At 54.6% G+C, this 21,699-nt stretch overlaps 2 protein-coding genes across 4 annotated transcripts; both read left to right on the top strand.

Annotated features, from left to right (window-relative positions):
* Positions 1–105: 105 nt before the first annotated feature.
* Positions 106–19,823, top strand: TBC1D10B (TBC1 domain family member 10B). 3 transcript variants are annotated; one of them, XM_063611935.1, is made up of 11 exons: positions 106–1,350; positions 4,970–5,069; positions 5,353–5,460; positions 5,559–5,665; positions 10,736–10,850; positions 10,967–11,032; positions 11,209–11,398; positions 11,753–11,907; positions 11,997–14,884; positions 15,225–15,372; positions 15,880–19,823. In XM_063611935.1, exons 1-9 carry the CDS (start codon positions 419–421, stop codon positions 12,627–12,629), a joined length of 2,406 nt encoding a protein of 801 aa, XP_063468005.1. In that variant the 5' UTR covers positions 106–418; the 3' UTR covers positions 12,630–14,884; positions 15,225–15,372; positions 15,880–19,823. The 3 variants fall into 3 exon arrangements, with proteins under 3 accessions (XP_063468005.1, XP_063468006.1, XP_055154785.1); XM_063611936.1 differs by having other exon boundaries at positions 11,997–14,170; XM_055298810.2 differs by having other exon boundaries at positions 11,997–15,372.
* CD2BP2 (CD2 cytoplasmic tail binding protein 2) lies at positions 15,276–19,823 on the top strand. The gene is made up of 7 exons (XM_055298861.2): positions 15,276–15,372; positions 15,880–15,983; positions 16,270–16,408; positions 16,534–16,691; positions 16,792–17,224; positions 17,305–17,411; positions 17,494–19,823. Exons 2-7 carry the CDS (start codon positions 15,906–15,908, stop codon positions 17,602–17,604), a joined length of 1,026 nt encoding a protein of 341 aa, XP_055154836.1. The 5' UTR covers positions 15,276–15,372; positions 15,880–15,905; the 3' UTR covers positions 17,605–19,823.
* Positions 19,824–21,699: the final 1,876 nt, after the last annotated feature.

Below are 21,699 nucleotides of genomic sequence, written 5' to 3' on the forward strand. Positions count from 1 at the left end.
TGGCAGAAGCCCAGGTCTCTCTCTCCCACTATTCGTCCAAATCCTCTGACTAGGCGGGAGAAAAAAGGAGCGCGATGGGCCAGTCCGCGCGCAGGCGTGGAACGCCGAGACGCTAGCCGCGGAGCCGGCTCTGCGGCGTGTGCGCAGGCGCGAGGTCGGCGGCTCGCCCCAAGCGGGAGGGAGGGGGCGGTGGCGAGAGCGCGCGAGGGGGGTGAGAGGGTACGAGAGAGACCCCGGCGCGCGGCGCCCCCCGACCCCTGCCCCGCCTCTGCGCGCCCAGCGGCCGCCCCGCCCCCGGCGCGCGCCGAGCCGCGCCCTTCGCCCTCTCCCCTTTCTCGGCTTGCCTCGCCGGGAGGCCCGAGGGGCGGCGCCTTCTGCGGCCTCCCCGGCGGGGGGATGTGAGGGGCGGCCCGCGGCCATGGAGACGGGCCCGGCGCCCCTGGTGGCCCCGCCGCGCCGTCATGGCGCCCCCGCGGCCCCCTCGCCGCCGCCCCGGGGTTCCCGGGCCGGGCCCGTAGTGGTGGTGGCTCCGGGACCTCCAGTGACTACGGCCACTTCGGCCCCCGTCACCCTGGTGGCCCCCGGGGAGGCGCGGCCCGCCTGGGTCCCGGGGTCGGCCCAGACCTCTGCTCCGGCTCCGGCCCCAGCCCCGGCTGTCACGGGCAGCACGGTGGTGGTGCTGACCCTGGAGGCCTCGCCCGAAGCCCCAAAGCCGCAGGTCCCCTCCGGCCCGGAACCCCCAGAGCCCGCGGCGGTGGCTGGAGTTGAGACGTCGAGGGCTCTGGCCGCAGGGGCAGACTCTCCGAAGACAGAGGAGGCTCGACCCTCACCCGCCCCAGGACCAGGGACCCCTACCAGGACCCCTTCCAGAACGGCTTCTGGGGCCCTGACCGCCAAGCCCCCGCTTGCCCCCAAGCCGGGAACCACAGTGGCCTCAGGAGTGACTGCACAGAGTGCATCAGGACAAGTGACAGGTGGGCATGGAGCTGCCGCAGCAACGTCAGCATCAGCAGGACAGGCTCCTGAGGACCCCTCAGGCCCTGGCACAGGCCCCTCTGGGACTTGTGAGGCTCCGGTAGCTGTCGTGACCGTGACCCCAGCTCCGGAACCTGCTGAAAACTCTCAAGACCTGGGCTCCACGTCCAGCCTGGGACCTGGCATCTCTGGGCCTCGAGGGCAGGCCCCGGACACGCTGAGTTACTTGGACTCCGTGAGCCTCATGTCTGGGACCTTGGAGTCCTTGGCAGATGATGTGAGCTCCATGGGCTCAGACTCAGAGATAAACGGGCTGGCCCTGCGCAAGACGGACAAGTATGGCTTCCTTGGGGGCAGCCAGTACTCGGGCAGCCTGTGAGTACCAGTGGGCACCCAGCGGGACTGCCTCGGGGAAGCAGAGGTTGGGGGAGGGCGAAACGATACACTTTGCCCAGACTCTGGCAGCCCAGCCTCCTCTGAGGATCCATGGGGTGATCAGCGCGAGCTGCCGTGTCTTGAGCATCCTGAGGTGCCTGTGACATTGGCATGTTAGTGGAGTTTCAGACCAGGGGTCAAGAGGTCTGGGTTTAAGCCTTGCCTTTGATGGGTTGTGTGCCCTTGAGCTAGTGGCTTCCCCATTTCCGTGCCTCAGTTTCTTCCTCTATAAAGTGGATTGAATGAGATGATACCTGAGGTCATCCCAGCTCTTTGATGGGGAACTCCAGCTACATGCCGGATATTCTGGAGGGTTGGTTGGGCGAGGGTTCTGGTAGAGACCCTTGGTCCCTTAGGGGTGGATAGCTTGGGAGGGGTGCAGGCACCTCCCTTCCCCCATAGCCCTAGGTTCCAGGGATGGAATAGAGAGGTGGAGAAGTCTGGCTGATGGGAGACCGTGCAGTCAGGACCCCGCTGTGAAACAGGGCAGTCTCGTTTCTGCACTGAAGTAAATGGGGTGGGAGAGGCCTCTTCCCCATTTCCTCATCTCCCCAGCTGGGCTGACTCTTTCCCAGTTCTCTCCGGGGCCTGAGTCACTCCTGAGGTAGGGGGTGATTGCCTCTGACTTCTTCCTTCCCCCTCTCTGGATCCTGCCCGTTGTTCCTGTGCCCCTTTGACCTGCTGGGCCAGTCAGCCTACAGCATCGCCTGGGCCCCCAGGTGTCAGGTCCCAGGTGCTAAGGATAAAATAGTCCTTTCAAGGAGCCAATCATCTGGAGAGAAAAACAAGTACTTAAACAGTTGGTTTCAGTAGAAGACCTCGGGTTTAGCGTAGAGATCCCCAGAGGGTTTCCTGAGCGCACCTAGAGCAGGGAGTCAGCTGAACCTGCCCTGAATCCTGGAGAGTAAGTAGGATTGATTTAGTCTTGGCTATGTGTGCAGGGATGGGGGAAAGCCCTGTGGAAGAGTTTTCCAGGAGGGTTCATGAGCCAACCAAAATCAGAAAGCCTTTGATTGGGTACCAACATTCAGGGTCTTACACGGGAAAGCAACTGAGGTTTGACCCTGGTGCTTTCTAGGCACGAGGACTCGGTTTGTAGATGAAGAAACAATTAATGCAGTTGAGTGAATTGTCCCCCTCAAATAATCTGGGTCTGTGTGACCAGTGGCTCTCTCCTCAATAGCAGGCTGTCCTGTGGAACTCAGGCTGAATTCAGTTTGGGGGAGTCCCTCTTGTGTGCCAGGCGCTGTGCCGGGTGCTGTTTCTCTGCTTTGTAGCTTTGTCCCTCTAAGATCAGCTTCCATGCCAGAGAACTCTACCTCTTGGGCAAGACTGACTGTAATCCACGTTACTTTCGCAGCGTTCAGCGGCTCGCTGCTGTCCACAGGATGAAGTTCAGGCTCTTTGGCCTGCGCACAGCCTTTCTGGTCACCTTTGCCACCTCTCCTCACCGGGTGCTTTGCGCTGTGGTCCTGCTGAACTAGTTGTAGTCCTTTCCCCTTCATATTCAGGCTGTGCACCTGCCAGGAGGGCTCTTCTCCCCTTTCTTTGCCTGCTAAGTTCTACTCATTTCTTCATGGCTTACCTCAGATGTCTCCTCCTCCAGGAAGCCTTCCCTGATACCCACTGCCCCCACTCAAATTAGATGTGTCTTTGGTGCATCTTTGTCATTGCATTTCCCATACTGTATTACAGTTATCGCTCCTCTTAGGCCATAACCTTCTTGAGGGCCAGAATGTATCTTACTCTTCCCAGCCCTTGGTAGAGTTTGTAACTGACTTATGATAGAAATTAATGAGAGATAGTCTCTCTGTTTAAGACGCTTCTAGAACAAAGGTAACTAACATTTAATGAGTCCCTTCTATTTAACAGTTGTTTATATGCAGTTTCTCAATAGTCGTCTCATAACTTTGTGATGTAGGTGGTGGTGGTGGTTTTTTTTTTGAGACGGAGTTTTGCTCTTGTTGCCCAGGCTGGAGTGCAATAGTGCGATCTTGGCTTACTGCAACCTCCGCCTCCCAGGTTCAAGCGATTCTCCTGCCTCAGCCTCCTGAGTATCTGGGATTGAAGGCATGTGCCACCATACCTGGCTGAGTTTGTATTTTTAGCAGAGACAGGGTTTCACCATGTTGGCCAGGCTGGTCTTGAACTCTCGACCTCAGGTGATCCGCTTCTCACTTCTGACACCTGGGCCTCCCAAAGTGCTGGGATTACAGGCATGAGCCACCATGCCCGGCCTGGTGGTGTCTTTTTATAATTGAGTAAGGGACTCAGGTCATCCCTTGCCAAGGCTCCCCATTGTCTCAGAGACAGAACTGAAATTTGAACTTAGGTGGGTTTGATTCTTAAGACCCGAGCTTTCTTCTGTTCCACTCACCTCCTAGTACTGGCTCCTACAAGTAACTGTTTGAAGAATGATGGGGGCACCATGAGTATGAACCTCTGACAGAACAGTGAGTAAATAGGGCAGGGAGTCCTTTATTTGCCTGGGGTGATTTCAGGGAGGAGGAGGTAGAGTAAATTGCAGGTGACCCAAGGGATCGCAAACGTTTGATAGGACAAAACTCAGATGGTTGCGTCTAAAGAGACAGAAGTACATTTGTTCCGTATTTTATTTTATTATTATTATTTTTTGAGATGGAGTCTCGCTCTGTCATCCAGACTGGAGTGCAGTGGCACAATCTCGACTCACTGCACCCTCTGTCTCCCGGGTTCAAGCGATTCTCATGCCTCAGCTTCGCGAATAGCTGGGATTTCAAGCACGTGCCACCATGCCTGGCTAATTTTTGTATTTATAGTAGAGACAGGGTTTTACCATGTTGTCCAGGCTGGTCTCAAACTCCTGACCTCAAGTCATCCGCCTGCCTCGGCCTCCCAAAGTGCTGGGATTACAGGCGGGAGCCACCATGCCCGGCCTATTTTATTATTTTATTTTTATTTTTTGTAGAGACAGAATCTTGTTATGTTGCCCAGGCTGGCCTTGAACTCCTGGCCTCAAGTGATCCTCCTGCCTCTGCTTCCCAAAGTGCTGGGATTACAGGCCTGGCCCTCTAGGGTATTTTATTTTATGGATAGTAAGGTATTACTTAATGGGCACTTCGCTGTGTGTTATTTCGTATAAACTCTCAACAGACCCCCTCGGGTAGATATTGTTACTTTCTCCACCTTACAGATGAGGAAATTGGGCTTAGCAAAATTAAGTGATTTGCCCAAGGTCACACAATGAATAAATGGTAAAGCTATTTTATAGATCCATTTATATAAATGGATCCAGATCTAATGCAAAATGTGGCTTTAAAATACTCCATACTCTCTCCCCAGATTTGGATGTGTCAGAAGTGAGATTTAAATATGACTTCTGAATAGAGATGCATTAGGGAAGGAAGCCCTTTCAGTGTGCCTTGGGATGCCCAAGTGGCCAGACATCCTGATGTTTGGTAGCTCACAGACTATCCAGTTTCTTGTTTGAGCTTGGGGAGGTGGCTTGCCTCAGTTCCCCCTGCAATGCAGGTTTTACACTATTGCTACTGACCCCTTCCGTGCTCCCCCCACCCTGCAGAGAGAGCTCCATTCCCGTGGACGTGGCTCGGCAGCGGGAGCTCAAATGGCTGGACATGTTCAGTAACTGGGATAAGTGGCTGTCACGGCGATTCCAGAAGGTTTGAGGGCTGAATGGTGGGGCAGGGCAATGCACAAGTTGGGAGGGGCAGCATGTGCTCCAGGGAAGCCCAGGAAGCCGATAATATCTGCCCTCTGGACCACACTGGGGATAGATGGGCCCTGGCGGGGGAATGGCTTTAAAAATAGAAGTCCAGGCCAGGTCCAGTGGAATCAAGCCTATGGGATGTGGGGGGAGTATCCAGGGAGTTTGTGGACTGCTGGGGAAAGCTTGGAGGCTGTGCCGGCCCTTGAAGCTGTCCTCCTCCTGCCACTTTGCCTTAGGTGAAGCTGCGCTGCCGGAAGGGGATCCCCTCCTCTCTCAGAGCCAAGGCCTGGCAGTACCTGTCTAATAGCAAGGAACTTCTGGAGCAGAACCCAGGAAAGTTTGAGGTGCGTGCAGCTCCAAGGTGTGGGGACATGTGGCCCTGTCTGTGCAAGGGGTATCAGTTCCCCCAGATGCTGAGGTAATCCCCACTGTCCCACTGCAGGAGCTGGAACGGGCTCCTGGGGACCCCAAGTGGCTGGATGTGATTGAGAAGGACCTGCACCGCCAGTTCCCTTTCCACGAGATGTTTGCTGCTCGAGGGGGGCATGGGTAAGGTGGCCAGACCATGGGGATCAGTCAGCAAACATTGGCTGGAGGATCCACCTTTTATCTAGGTGGATACAAGACTGAGTTGAAAGTGGTTTTTGCCCTTCAGGACTTGTAGAAGAGCGATCTGTAATGGACTAAGTGTCAAGCCATGTCAAAGGAACTGTCCTGGGAAGGAGACTTGACTCGGGTTGTGTGTGGGGGCACATCCCAGGCTCCTTTGAAGAGCTTGCATTTGGGCTGGGTTTTGGAGGGGTGGGAACTACAGCAGTGGGGCAGGGTTTTCCTGCCTGGGCGTTATGGAAAAGATCACCAGGGACCCTTAAATGCTATGCCAAAGCATTTGGAATTTTGTTCTATAGACCAAGCTTCCTCCAGATGTCAGTATATACTGTTCCCTAGTAGTATACAAGATGATCATCTTAGGGAGTTCTCTGATGGACTTTTTTTTGTTTTGTTTTTTGAGATGGAGGCTCCGTTTGTTGCCCAGGCTGGAATGCAGTGGTGTGATCTCAGCCCACTGCAACCTCTGCCTCCCAGGTTCAAGCAATTCTCATGCCTCAGCCTCCTGAGTAGCTGGGATTATAGGTGCACACCATCGTGCCCGGCTCATTTTTGTGTTTTTAGCAGAGACGGGGTTTCACCATGTTGGCCAGACTGGTCTTGAACTCCCGAACTCAAGTGATCTGCTTGCCTCGGCCTCCCAAAATGCTGGGATTACAGGTGTGAGCCACTATGCCTGGCCAGATGGATTTTTTATTCTTTTTTTTTTTTTTTTTGAGATGGAATTTTGCTCTTGTCGCCAAGGTAGGAGTACAGTGGCATGATCTTGGCTCACTGCAACCTCTGCCTCCTGGATTCAGGTGATTCTCCTGCCTCAGCCTCCCAAGTAGCTGGGATTACAGGTGCGCGCCACCACACCCAGCTAATTTTTATATTATTAGTAGAGACAGGGTTTCACCATGTTGGCCAGGCTGGTCTCGAACTCCTGCCCTTAGGTGATCCACCTGCCTCGGCCTCCCAAAGTGCTAGGATTATAGGCGTGAGCCACCACGGTCAGCCGGACAATTTTTTTAATCAATAATTCATCCTTTAGCAAATATTTATTGAGCATCTGTTATCTGCCAGGCACGGTCTAGTCACAAATGATTGCAGTGAACAAAAAACCAAAAACTCCTCTCATGGTGTTTATATTTTAGTAGGGACAAACAATAAATCAGGGAAAGGAAAGTATGTTGTATGTGAAATGATGGTAAGCATTAAAGAGGAGGTTATTTTTATTTTTACTTTTATTTGTTTTTTTGATAGAGATGGGTTTTCATCATGTTGCCCAAGCTGGTCTTGAACTCCTGGGCTCAAGCGATCCGCCCGCCTCAGCCTCCTTAAGTGCTGGGATTACAGGCGTGAGCCACTGTGCCTGGGCCTAAAGAGGAGTTTAAAGCAAGAGGGAAATAGAGAATGTGAGTGGGGATGGGGTTACAAATGACTTGATCCTGCTTATGTTTTAAAAGGGTCATTCTGGCTACCATGCTGAGAACAGACTATAGGGAGACAAGGACAGAAATGGACCAGTTAGGAGACTTCCTGTAATCCAGGAAAGGGGTAAGAGCTAGACCAGCATGGTAGCAGCGGGAGTATGGGGAGAAGTGGTTGGATTCTAGATATATTTTGAAGGTTGAGTCAAAGGGATTTGCCAATGGATTAGACATGCAGTGTGAGAGGAGAGAGGGGAGTAGGGTTTTTGGCCTGAGAAATGAGAAGAATGGAGTTGCTGTTTACTAACACAGATGGGCTAAAGGTAGCTGTGGGGGGCATATCAGGAGCTCAGTTTTGGAACGTTTATTTTTTATTTTTATTTTTTGAGGCAGAGTCTCGCTCTGTCGCCCAGACTGGAATGCAGTGGCACCACCTCGGGTCACTGCAACCTCCGCCTCGTGGGTTCAAGCAATTCTCCTGCCTCAGGCTCCTGAGTAGCTGGAATTACAGGCGCCCGCTACCATGCCCAGCTAAGTTTTGTATTTTTAGTAGAGATGGGTTTTGCCATGTTGGCCAGGCTGGTCTTGAACTCCTGACCTCAAGTGACCTGCTCACCTCGGCCTCCCAAAGTGCTGGGATTACATGTATGAGTCTCCATGCCCGGCAGGGAACATTAAGTTTAAAATGCTTATTGGACTTCTAGATGGAGATGTAAGTTCAGTGTACAGTATACATAAACCTGGATTTCAGGGCAGACGTTTAAACTGGAGATAAATTGGAAATTAAGAGTCGTCAACTTATAGAGGGACTAAATCTTACCCACGAGACTGGATGAAGTCACAAAGGCAACAAATGTAGATACAAAAGGAATTGATGCGAAATGTCCAACAATTGAGCCCTGCAGCTCCAATAGTTTGAGAATGGGAAGATGAGAAAGAGCTGGTAAAGGAGACTGGAATGAGAAGCTAGAGGTAGGAGGAGGACCAGGAGCATGTGACTGGGAGCAAAGTGAAGCGAGGTTTCAAGCATCAGCTGTGTGAAATGCTGCTGAAGGGTCCAATAAAGTCCAGCCCGAAAATTGACCTCTGGATTAAACACTGGAGAAGTCATTAGTGACCATGTTAAAAACAGTTTTGTGGCTAGGTGCAGTGGCTCATGCCTATAATCCCAGCACTTTGGGAGGCCAAGGCGGACAGATCATCTGAGGTTAGGAGTTCAAGACCAGCCTGGCCAACATGGTGAAACCCCATCTCTACCAAAAATATTTTTAAAAGGCCAGGCGTGGTGGCTCACACCTGTAATCCCAGCACTTTGGGAGGCTGAGGCGGGCAGATCATGAGGTCAGGAGTTCGAGACCATCCTGGCTAACACGGTGAAACCCCCGTCTCTACTAAAAAAATACAAAAAATTAGCCAGGCATGGTGGCGGGCGCCTATAGTCCCAGCTACTTGGGAGGCTGAGGCAGGAGAATGGTGTGAACCTGGGAGGCAGAGCTTGCAGTGAGCCGAAATCGCGCCACTGCAGTCCAGCTTGGGTGACAGAGGAGATTCTGTCTCAAAAAAAAGAAAAAAATTAGCTTGGTGTGGTGGCAGGTGCCTGTAATCCCAGTTACTCGGGAGGCTGAGGCAGAGGTTTCAGTGAGCCGAGATCGTGCCATTGCACTCCAGCCTGGGCAACAAGAGCGAAACTCCGTCTCAAAGGGGAAAAAAAAAAGTTTTGTGGCTGGGCGCGGTGGCTCACGCCTGTAATCCCAGCACTTTGGGAGGCTGAGGCAGGCGGATCACCTGAGGTCAGGAGTTCGAGACCAGCCTGACAAACATGGAGAAACCCCGTCTCTACTAAAAATACAAAATTAACTGGGCATGGTCGGGAGGCTGAGGCAGGAGAATTGCGTGACTGGGAGACAGAGGTTGCGGTGGGCCGAGATCACACCATTGCACTCCAGCCTGGGCAATGAGAGTGAAACTCCGTCTCAAACAAAAACAGTTTTGTGTGGAGCAGTGGGTGAAACCCTGACTGGAGAATGGGAGGAAAGAAATTGAAGACAGTGAGTCTATAGGTAAGGAAAGAAACAGTGTGGTATTTGGAGGGAAGAGAGGAGTAAAGAGACCTTTTTTTTTTTTTTTTTTTTTTTTTTTTTGAGACAGAGCTGGACTGTCGCCCAGGCTAGAGTGCAGTGGTGTGATCTTGGCTCACTGCAATCTCTGCCTCCCAGATTCCCAGATTCGAGTGTTTCTCCACCTCAGCCTCCCAAGTACCTGGGATCACAGGTGCCCACCACCACACCTGGCTAATTTTTGTATTTTTAGTAGAGACGGGGTTTTGCCATGTTGGCCAGGCTGATCTCGAACTCCTGACCTCAGGTGATCCGCCCACCTTGGCCTCCCAAAGTGCTAGGATTATAGGCGTGAGCTACTGCGCCTGGTGAAGAGACTTTTTTTTTTTTTGAAACTCAAATAAATAACAGCATGTGGGTATGCTTGTGGGAATGGTGGAGAGAGAAATTGATAGTGCAGGAGGAAGGGGAGGGTTGTTGGAGTGGTGGCCTGTACACGCGAGAGGGGATGGGATCCTGGGCCCGAGTGGAAAGGAAGTGCTTGCCAGGATCACACTCTTCACCCATAGCAACAGGGAGAAGGCAGGGACACGGAATCAGGCAGGTGGGTGATGGGCGTGGGTGCTTGTGGAAGTTACATATTTATTTTAATATGCATTAGGTAAAATAACCATATCAAACCTGTCATTTCGTGGATGGTTTTGCAAAGTGGAGAAAAAATGTCAAGTAAATAATAGTAGGGTGGTATGCAGATAAAATACAGATGAAGATCACACTTGAATGCCTGGAGTTTTGGGAAAAGCTATTCTGGGAAGTGGTCAGGAGGAGGATGTGTCAGACTGGAGGCAGGGAGAGGATCTGGGAGGTCATTTTTTATGGGCAAGAAATGGAGGTCTGAATTGCAAATGGCTGTGGAGGTGGAGAGGAGCAGGCAGGAATGGAGTTCAGGGTGCAGCGCTGCTTAGGCTTGGAGGAAGGAGCTCTTTTCTGATGTGGGGCTAAGTGAATAGAAGTCCTGGACACAGCAGTGGGGCACCCTCAAGAGGAGCAGGTCTAGGGTACAGATTTTATTCTTTTGGATGCAGAGACAAAAGAAAGGGCTGAGGCACAGCTGGCTTGCAAACTTTCCCCAAGAACCATGAAATCCAGTGAGACTGATAAGGCAGGCCCTGCCCTGGGGAGCTCCTGCTTTGGGGTGACAAAGACATTTAGTGCTAGAGGAGGGCTGATGCTGCGGCTGTGGAAACCTTCCTGGAGAAAATGACCTGGAAGGTTTCTGGGATGTGGCAGAGGAAGGAGGGCGAGGGTGCAGCCTGTGCTGGGATGGCCTGGAGCATGTGGAATATGTAGCCAAAGGCGGAGCCCTGGGGCCTGGAGTGCTCTGCTGTGGGCTGAGCCTTTAGCTGAAGCTCACTCAGCAGGACTGGGCAGATGGATGGAGGAGCCTGGTGGTAAAGTTCTGGGACGAATCTGGAACTGGGTTTGGGGACAGAGCTCTCAGCCCCTGTGACTGCCCTCACAGTCTTCCCCAACCCCCACAGGCAACAGGACCTGTACCGAATCCTGAAGGCCTACACCATCTACCGGCCTGACGAGGGTTACTGCCAGGCCCAGGCCCCTGTGGCCGCGGTCCTGCTCATGCACATGCCTGCGGAGGTCAGCGCCCTGGTCCTGGGCCGGGAGGGGCAGGGGGGATCTCAGCCTACAGTGGTGATGGGGGAGCTCCCTGCTTCTCAGGCCCCACCCCTCCTCCTTGTTCTTGCTCTTCTCAGCAAGCCTTTTGGTGCCTGGTGCAGATCTGCGACAAGTACCTCCCAGGTTACTACAGTGCAGGGCTGGTGAGTGTCTGGAGGCTGGGTGCATCTGGGGCTGTGGCATTTCCTCCAGGCTGCAGGGAGGTCCCTGCCTTGCCCCACCCTGGCCTTCCCGGCCTCTGCCCACAGGGCTGGCCAGTTCTCCCCTGATGGGGGCACAGCTGACTTGGCCCTCTTCTCATGGCTTGTCCCACCTGCAGGAGGCCATTCAGCTGGACGGGGAGATCTTTTTTGCGCTCCTGCGCCGGGCCTCCCCCCTGGCACATCGCCACCTGCGGCGGCAGCGCATCGACCCTGTGCTCTACATGACGGAGTGGTTCATGTGCATCTTTGCCCGCACCCTGCCCTGGGCGTCAGTGCTGCGTGTCTGGGACATGTTTTTCTGTGAAGGTACTTCTGTGGCCCTCCAGGCCATGCGGGGCTGGGGTTTCTATGGTGGCTACCAGGGATTCTGTCGTATTTCTGGTGGTCCATGGACAAAAGGTACTTGTTGGGTGGAAGTTTCACCATAAGCAGTTGAGGGCTGGAGAAACAGGCCTGATTTTAGTTCTGCCATCAACCTAGAGCCTGCTCTCCCTGCCAAGATACTGAGACTGATAGCAGCTCTTGTCCTTTCACAGGGCCTCAGTTTCCTCATCTGAGATTGGCAGTAGATGGGGATGGGGGCTGTGAGTCTGTCCTGATCAGGACAGGCTGAGATCCTGGGTCTGACCACCCCATGCTCTCTACTCTCCACCCCTGCAGGCGTTAAGATCATCTTCCGGGTGGCCCTGGTCCTGCTGCGCCACACGCTGGGCTCAGTGGAGAAGCTGCGCTCCTGCCAAGGCATGTATGAGACCATGGAGCAGCTGCGTAACCTGCCCCAGCAGTGCATGCAGGAGGACTTCCTGGTGCATGAGGTAGGCCTGTGCCCTCAACACAGCCCCTGCCTGCCTCAGCCCGCTCCCACCCTCAGCTCCGTTCTGGTACGCATTTCCTCTCTGTCCAGGTGACCAATCTGCCGGTGACAGAAGCACTGATTGAGCGGGAGAATGCAGCCCAGCTCAAGAAGTGGCGGGAAACGCGGGGGGAGCTGCAGTATCGGCCCTCACGGCGACTGCATGGGTCCCGGGCCATCCACGAGGAGCGCCGGCGGCAGCAGCCACCCCTGGGCCCCTCCTCCAGCCTCCTCAGCCTCCCTGGCCTCAAGAGCCGAGGCTCCCGGGCAGCTGGAGGGGCTCCATCCCCGCCGCCCCCCGTCCGCAGAGCCAGTGCTGGGCCTGCCCCAGGGCCTGTGGTCACTGCTGAGGGACTGCATCCATCCCTTCCCTCACCCACTGGCAATAGCACCCCCTTGGGTTCCAGCAAGGAGACCCGGAAGCAGGAGAAGGAGCGGCAGAAACAGGAGAAGGAGCGGCAGAAACAGGAGAAGGAGCGGGAGAAGGAGCGGCAGAAGCAGGAGAAAGAGCGAGAGAAGCAGGAAAAGGAGCGAGAGAAGCAGGAGAAGGAGCGGCAGAAGCAGGAGAAGAAGGCTCAAGGCCGGAAGCTTTCGCTGCGTCGAAAGGCAGATGGGCCCCCAGGCCCCCAAGATGGTGGGGACAGGCCCTCAGCAGCCGAGGCCCGGCAGGACGCTTACTTCTGACCTCTGCCCTGGGGCTGGACTGCATGGCCCCCCTCTTTCCCTCAGCCAAGAACAGGCCTGGCCCGAGGTGCCACCCCCTAGCCCCTTGTCAGGCTGTCCCTCGCTGGGGAAAGTGGCTTGGTTCCCCATCTCCTCGCCAGCTGCTGATCCCTACACGGGCAGGACAGATGGGCAGCTGCAAATGAGTCTGGAGCCTCTCACCTCCCATGAGCCTCAGCTGGGGTCTCTGCCGCTCCTGCCCCAGTTCCCTCTGGGTCCCCTCCTAGGTGCTGTCCTGAATGGCCCGTTGTCATCCCAGGGGTGACTCCTGGTGATGGGAGTCAGCAGTTTCAGATTCTTACACTCCATGGCTCCCCTTACGATGAGGTGGAGCTGGCTTCCTTTTCCCTGTCTTCAGCCCTCCCTGTCTCGCCCCCTTCCTGGCCAGGGCTCTCCTTCTGGACCTTTCTGTGTTGTAATTATGTACAGAGGATGGGGTTGGCCTGGGGTGGGGGTGCTCGCTTTGTCTTCTGTCCTTTGGTTCTCCTTCTATAATGCTCCTGTACCCAGTTTATTTAAGGGGACATGCACTGGAATAGGAAATGTCCCCCATCTCTCTTCCTGCACCCTGCTGTGCTCCCTCCAAACCCACCTTGCTCTGTGTTCTCAGGCCCCCCTGCTTTGTCTCACCAGGACCCATACCTTTCACCTTGTTCCCTTCCACCCTCCAGTTAGTCCCTATCTGGGTAAGGGTCTTCCCTTGAGCTCCAGGGGGTGGAACCCAATGTTTACATTCTCTTCTGTCTCTGCCCCCACCCCACGCAGCGCTTTGAGGAATCGGAAAAGAACCTGCTGTTGTACCTGGGCCTGTCTCCTACCTTGTTATTTGATGAGGGGGGGATGGGGTAAGGACGAGGGAGGGAGGGACAGAGCCAGGACCTGGGTCTCTGTTGAAGCAGTCTGCTGTCTTGGCAAGTAGGTACCTCTTGGCTTTGGGTCCATCTCTTAATCACTCATCAGACACTGGTTGAGCTCCTACTCCATCTTTGCTTGGGATCTGCTGTCTCCATTGTCACTGGCTGCCTGGAGCTCTCTGTACCACCTGCAGCACCCGGATCTCCTTCCCAAAGTGCTCATGCAACTCCTGGAAGCTGGAGGGGGTACTCACAGTGGCTAGAAAGCCACTGTCCTCTGGGGATGAGATGGGCTCTTGGCCAGCTGCCTGGCACAGCTCCCAGTATTGGGTCTTGGTTGGGCGGGGGCAGCAGCCCAGCCAGCCACCTCCAGCTCACGCCAGCCAGTGCCCACAGCCAAGTCTCCAGCTCTTCCTGGGTTTCTGCAGCCAGCTTGTAGGCCCGCCCACCTGTGCCCTCCACACCAGGGGTCAGGATGGTAAAGGCATAGGGTTCTGCGGCCTTAAGGTGTGGCTCCACCTGGCAGTTCTCTTAACAGGATGAGGCCCAGGGGTGCATGGTCGGTCTAGTAGGTAGAAGAGGAGGTTTTCTCAGAGGATGAACCATCGGCGCTGGTAGCTGCGGTTTCGGGTCCCCTTCTTTAGCAAGGTACCTTCCTGGTCTGGGGCTTGTGTTCTGTAACCATGGAAGAAACTGAGCACGGACTTTCTGTGCGGTTTCATCATGATCTAATATGGGAGGAAACCCCTAGGGGGAGAGAATTGGCCCATCTAGTTGCCTGGGGGAAGAGTAGGGGAACTCATGCTATCCTCGTCTGGCTCCAGCAGGTGCTGCCTGGGCACAGTCTTGGCTTAGGGGGATGCAGCCTCCGAGTGTCAAGAGCTAGGGGTCCCAGCGCAAGGGCTGACCCCCACTACCTCCCCAATTCCCCCTTCTGCTTGGGCCACATTCCGTTACTTGGGCAGGAGTTGCTAGGCCGTATTTGCTCAGGGGGGCTTCATGCTGCAGAGAGGCACTGTTGCCCTTTTCCAGGCCTACCTGAGAGCAGGGCATAAGGGGCTTCTGGCCTGGGTACTGGTGCCAATGCCACCTCTCCAGTGATGGCTCTGCCACCTCTCCAGTGATGGCTCTACCACCTCAGAAACCAGGAACTCGCCCAGGGTATGGGCGTGGGACAAATTACTTCCCCTGGGTCCTAAAGGGAGCTGTGTTCAGAAAGTGCCCCGAGAGCCGTCCAGGGGCTCCAGGCTGGCCATCGGGAGAGCCAGGCTTCTCCTCGGGGAGGGCAAGGCTGCACCTCTCAGACTAGGAGGGCTGACCACTGGACCATAGGAGTGGGAAGTCAGGATTTCTAACGAGACGGTAGGGGCGTTGAGCCCTTAGCCCTGGGGTAAGGGTGACTTGAACCCAGGACAGGAAAACGGGGCAGCAACCCGCTGGCCCTGCTCGGACTTTGCCCCTCCATCCTGACCCGGGGCGGCCCTTTAAGCAGATGCGCTCCAGTTTTTCTCCAGAGCTTCTACTGCTTGAATGAGGGAATGGAAGCTACTTCCGGCCATTTCTCACGCCCGGTCAGAGTCTAGGCATTCTTAGGTTCCCTCTTCTCACCATTGTCCTCCCACGCGACTGACGTCACTTCTGGCGGGAGAGAGGGTGGAGGCGTCTTCCCTCGCTCATCGCGTACTTCCGCCCGCTCTTCCAGTTAGTTCCCTAACCCGAGTGAAGCCACTTCCGGGCTTCCCGAGCGCCTTCTGCAGTCCTCTTCCGGGTGATGGCGGCCGGGTGCCCCGGATGTAGCCCTGGCGCAAGCATCTCTTCTTTTCTCCACCTCGCCTCCTGCGGGTTCACAGGTGAGCGCGCGAGGGTGGGACCGCCGGAATCCCCGTGGCCCTCTAAGTTGTACACAGCCCGGGACAGTTGGGGCACACCACACGGAATTGGGAGTTCGGAGCAGGGAGGAACGGGGTGGCGAGAGCGCCAGGTCCTGGGTCTGCCTGGGCCCGGCGAGCTCCGAGAGAGCCAGGGTAGAGGGCGGGGGTCAGCCCGTGGAGCCGGTGGCGCGCAGACTGCGGGGGCTGGAGTTGGGGGCGGTGACGTGGTGAAGCCTGTCTCATTTCGGCCAGGGTCCGGGGATCTAGAGGGTCCGCCCCTTCGTCCCCGCCCCATTTAACTCGCGGATGCTAGACCCAAGTTTTGGAGGCCTCCTGGCTGCCAGCTTCCTTTCGGCCCCTGCTTTTGTGCTCCCTCCGCTCCCAAACTGTACCGGTCACAGACCAGGAAAAATGTTTGCTATGCTGGGTCCTCTGGCGGCGAGTCCCCTCCTCACCCCGTTCCCTTCCTCTGCATCCTTTCCTCAGCTTGAGAAACACCTGTTTGCCCCGTCATGCCAAAGAGGAAAGTGACCTTCCAAGGTGTGGGAGATGAGGAGGATGAGGATGAAATCATTGTCCCCAAGAAGAAGGTGAGGGGGCCAGACTGCTTTGTGTGGGGGAAAGAGGAGCTAGAAGCCTGAGGAGGAAGAAAGCTGGCGGGAGCGGGGCGGGGCGGGGCGGGCAGGCAGAGAAAAGCCTAGTTTTTTCAGGTTCTCTGAGGAATGGGTTGGGAGTGTCTTCAGTGTGGGTCCTGAAATATTTGGGGAAGTAGTCGAGATCCTGAAATATTTGGGGAATATTTGGGTCCAGATTCGGAAGTATTTGGGGAGGTAGCCAGTAACCTGCATTTCTCGACTTCCTGGCTCCTGCTCACAGCTGGTGGACCCTGTGGCTGGGTCAGGGGGTCCTGGGAGCCGCTTCAAAGGCAAACACTCTTTGGATAGCGATGAGGAGGATGATGATGATGATGGGGGGTCCAGCAAATATGACATCTTGGCCTCAGAGGATGTAGAAGGTAAGCTGTACCCAAGAATACACTCTGCTAGAGAAACAAGTAGGGGCCTCTGGTGGTGTGGAGCGAGGGAGGCTCCGGTCTCTTTTTTCCATGCCTAGAAAAGGGCACCTGTGTCTTTGGTGCAGGTCAGGAGGCAGCCACACTCCCCAGCGAGGGGGGTGTTCGGATCACACCCTTTAACCTGCAGGAGGAGATGGAGGAAGGCCACTTTGATGCCGATGGCAACTACTTCCTGAACCGGGATGCTCAGATCCGAGACAGCTGGCTGGACAACATTGACTGGGTGCGGCCCAGGGGCTGGCGTGGCTGGGGACTGGGAGTGGCAGATGCCGGGCCTGCTCCCATGGCAGTTGGTGGGAAATCACTCCATCTTCCCATTACAGGTGAAGATCCGGGAGCGGCCACCTGGCCAGCACCAGGCCTCAGACTCGGAGGAGGAGGACAGCTTGGGCCAGACCCCAATGAGTGCCCAAGCCCTCTTGGAGGGACTTTTGGAGCTCCTATTGCCTAGAGAGACAGTGGCTGGGGCACTGAGGCGTCTGGGGGCCCGAGGAGGAGGCAAAGGGAGCAAGGGGCCTGGGCGACCCAGTTCCCCTCAGCGCCTGGACCGGCTCTCCGGGTTGGCCGACCAGATGGTGGCCCGGGGCAACCTTGGCGTGTACCAGGAAACGAGGGAACGGTTGGCTATGCGTCTGAAGGGTTTGGGGTGTCAGACGCTGGGACCCCACAATCCCACACCCCCACCCTCCCTGGACATGTTTGCTGAGGAGGTGGCGGAGGAGGAACTGGAGACCCCAACCCCTACCCAGAGAGGAGGTGAGCTTGGAGGACAGAGGAGGGGGCAGTGGGTAGGAAGTGAGACACTGGAGGCCAAATGGCTTTGCCTGTTATTTTAGAAGCAGAGTCGTTGGGAGATGGTCTGGTGGACGTGATGTGGGAATATAAGTGGGAGAACACGGGGGATGCCGAGCTGTATGGGCCCTTCACCAGCGCCCAGATGCAGGTGAGCTGCTTTCTCCCTCCTTCTGCCTTGTCCCTTCTTCCCCCGACCCTGTCAGTTCCCCAGCTCTGCCCTCTCCTTGCAGACCTGGGTGAGTGAAGGCTACTTCCCGGACGGTGTTTATTGCCGGAAGCTGGACTCCGCTGGTGGTCAGTTCTACAACTCTAAACGCATTGACTTTGATCTCTACACCTGAGCTTGCTGGGGGCCCAGTTTGGTAGGCCCGTCTTTCGTGGACTTTGTGGAGGAGGCACCAAGTGTCTCAGGCAGTGAGGAAATTGGAGGCCATTTTTCAGTCAATTTCCCTTTCCCAATAAAAGCCTTTAGTTGTGTACTGGGGCCTTGGCTGTGCTGATGGCCAGAAGCCCAGGGGCCTTCTCCACAGTCCCTTTGGACTTGTCTTGGTCCCTGAGTGCTCCCATGAAGATCCTCCTTGGAGGTGCCTGTCAGGTGTCCTGTGGCCTCCCTGCCTGGACTCTGCTTGCGGTGTAAACACCCCCAACTGCGCTACTCTGTGCTCCTCTCCCAGGTTTCTTATTCAGTTCCTCTTAGGTCTTTGGCTTTCAGGACCTCAGATTCTTTGTCCTTGCAGCCACCAGAGGATAGAGCCCCAGAAGTGGAGCTTTTATGCCCGGAAGGACCAGGGCATCGATAAGACATTGGGACCCTGTTGGGGGTGAGCATGGAACCCTCTTACTCTTGCTCCACCCTCTCAAGCTCCTTAGATGCTGGGCAGAAGTGGGATGAGTGGCTCAAGACCGAGATCCCTAAGGTTCTGAGAGCCAGTGTCTTCCCTAATCTGGCTTTCCTCTATCCTTGCCATCGTTCCCACAGCCCTTTAGTGAAGTGCAAACTCAATGGTCAAGTGTGGGCCAAGCGTGCATTGTACTGGCACAGAGAGGGGCAGTGACTCACTGGAGGTCACAGGAATCAAAGGGCTGGCCCAGACCCAGTGGGTTCCTTTCCCAGACCTTTCTTGGCACGAAGCCTTTGCTGCCTGGCCTTTGAGGCCCTGCGGCCTACATTCTCTGGGCCCCACTGTGTGCCTGGCACAGGGCTAGTGCCTTGAGGAAACTGAGGTAGCTGGGTTGGTCCCCTTCCAGGAATTCAGAGTGGTGGCAGAGGCATGGGAGATAGACAGATGTAATTCTGTAGCCTGGGCATGGCACCCTCCACCCCCACGCCCCACCATCATTGCCTTACACCTCCCTTGCACCACGTTAGATGGTTTCTTCCGGTTTTCCACTCTGGCTGCCCCTTGGAGTCTCCTGGGGAGCTGTAATACCTCTTTGGAGTTTCGGATTGAGCTGGTCTAGGTTGTGGCCCAGGCATTGGGTATTTCGGAAGCCCCCAGGTGTTTTCAGCTTACAGCCAGGCCGAGAGAGAGCCCCTGGGTCAGACCCCCATGGTTTAGGCACACCTAGCGGGAGGGGTGGCTCCTGGACCCCACCATGGTTGTGGAGCTGAGCATGTGTGTGGCTTTAGTGGGGTCTGTTAGTTACGGGGGTCTGGGCACTGGAGCTGCAGGGCACTTGGGATCCCAGGGCAGAAAGGGCCAGATGAGCAACTAGGAAAGACTTGGGGGCCAGGGCGGAGTGGGGTTTCCTGACACTCTTGTGAGGCCCATTCTAGTGCCTGCTCACACCGGAATTTCATTCACTCCAAGAAGCCATCAGTAAGATACCTTCCTCTAAATGTCACTAAGAAAGAAGAGGCCTGCCGGTGACACAGTAAAATGCCATTGGTCTAAAGATGCGTCTTGATTTCAGAAAGGTTCGGAAGTAGAAAGCAGGTGTCAGGGCTGCTGAAGTACAGGGTTCTCCTATAGGCCCCAGAGATGGTCTCTCAGGGGTGCTGAGTGAGTGCGTGGTAAATGGATGGAGCCCGGGGCACCTCCTGCCAGTGTCCTCCAGGCACTCAAACCTAGCCCTTCCGAAGCCGACCTCACGTGACCTCACAGCCCCTCCTGAAGGCGCCTCACTGATGACGATGGTGGGTGGAATAACAGCCCCGAAAGATGTCCAGGTTTGGAACCCCAGGACCTGGGAAAGTGTTACCTTGTGTGGCAAAAGGGACCCGGCACCTGTGCTTCAGTTCAGGATTTCATGGTGGGGAGATGACCGTGGATGGTTGAGGTGGGCCCCGAGTAATCATGGGGGCCCTTATAAGGGAAAGGGAGTCAGGAGGGTCTGCACATGAAGCAAGGAAGCTTCTGGCTGTGAAGATGGCAAGAAGGCCTGGGGCCAGGCGATGAGGTGGCCCCTGGAGGAGCTGGAAAAGGCACTGAATTCTGCCCCAGAGCCTCCGTGGAGAAACAAAGCCGCACTGACACGACTTCAGCCCGGTGAAAACCATTTTGGACTCCTGACCTCTAGAACTGTAAGATAATAAATTGGTGTGGTTTTCAGCCTCTCAGTTTGTGGTAATTTGTTAACAGCCCTAATAGGAAACAACTACTCATGCATCCAGGGGACACCTCATGAACCACCCGATCTCACTAAGTTCTCCCTGTGACCACATTGCTATTTCAGGTCCCTGTCAGCACTTACAAATGTGGCTGCCTCTTGCTAGGGTGGCCTTTATGGCACATCTGAAATGGCACTCCTTGGCTTTTTGTTTGTTTTGTTTTTAGGGACAGGGCCTTACTGTCACCCAGGCTGGAGTACAGTGGTGTGATCATAGCTCACTGCAGCCTTGAACTCCTGGGTTCAAGTGATCCTCCCACCTCAGCCTCCTAAGTAGCTGGGTCTGCAGGAGTGCACCACTTCACCTGGCTAATTAAGAAACTTTTTTTTGTAGTGACAGGGTCTTGCTATGTTGCCCAGGCTAGTCTCAAACTCCTCCACTCAACCAATCCTCCCAGATCAGCCTCCCAAAGTGCTGGGGTTACAGATGTGGGCCACTGTGCTCAGCATGCTTTTCTTTTTTAGTTGTATGTGTGTATATATGCAGTTTATATGTATACAGTTTATAAGATATATCTATATATATATAGATATAAACTTTTTGTTTGAGTAAGCTTTTTTTTTTTCTTTTGAGATGGAGTTTCACTCTTGTTGCCAGGCTGGAGTGCAAATGGCACGATCTCAGCTCACTGCAACCTCTGCCTCCTGGGTTCAAGGGATCGTCATGCCTCAGTCTCCCAAGTAGCTGGGGCTACAGGCACCTGCCACCACGCTTCAGTACCCTTCAGTGGTTTTTTGTATATTCACAGGGTTGTGCAACCATCACCACAGTCTAATTTTAAAACCTTTTTTTCCTACCATGAAAGAAACCTGACCCATGAGTAGCCCCTCCCCACTAACTCCCCACCTTTCCTCACCCCCCAGCCCTGGCAACCACCCATCTACTTCCTGCCTCCAGACTTGCCTCTTCTGGGCATTGAAGATAAATGGAATCATATATGTGGTCTTCTGGGTCTGGCTTCTACTTGGCCCTATGCTTTCAAGTTCAACCATGTGGATATCTTCATCTATGTTTTTTGTTTTTTTTTTTTTTTTTTTTTGAGACGGAGTCTTGTCTGTCACCCAGGCTGGAGTGCAGTAGCACGATCTTGGCTCACTGCAACCTCTGCTTGCCGGGTTCAAGCGATTCTGCTTCAACCTCCCAAGTAGCTGGGATTACAGGCCTGTGCTACCACACCTAGCTAGTTTTTGTATTTTAAGTAGAGACTAGGTCTCACCATGTTGGCCAGGCTGGTCTCGAACCCCTGACCTCAGGTGATCCGCTCCCCTTGGCTTCCCAAAGTGCTGCAATTACAGGCGTGAACCACTGTGCCCAGTCCTCATGTTTATTGTTGAATAACAGTGTATTGTATGGATGTATGGTATATTACTACTGATTCAACTTCACCCTTTTTTAAAATTTTTCTTACTAATTCAACTTCACACTTTTTTTTTAATTTTTCTAGTTTTCCCCTAATGTCCTTTTCTGCTTCAGGATCCCTTGTGACACCACATTATATTTAGTTGTCACATCTACTTAGCTTCCTCAGCCTGACAGCTTCTCAGGCTTCACCTTTGTTGACCTTGACAGTTTCAAGGAGTGCTGGTTATGTATTTTGTAGAATATTCCTTTTTTTTTTTGGCAGTGTGGCGGGGACGGAGTCTCTTTTTGTCACCCAGGCTGGAGTGCAATGGTGCGATCTCTGCTCACTGCAACCTCCACCTCCCGGGTTCAAGTGATTCTCCTGCCTCAGCCTCCCGAGTTGCTGGGATTATAGGCGCGTGCCACCACACCCGGCTAATTTTTGTATTTTTAGTAGAGATGGGGTTTCACCACGTTGGTCAGG

The sequence above is a fragment of the Symphalangus syndactylus genome, chromosome 11 (genome assembly GCF_028878055.3).
Source record: "Symphalangus syndactylus isolate Jambi chromosome 11, NHGRI_mSymSyn1-v2.1_pri, whole genome shotgun sequence".
NCBI lineage: Eukaryota > Metazoa > Chordata > Mammalia > Primates > Hylobatidae > Symphalangus > Symphalangus syndactylus.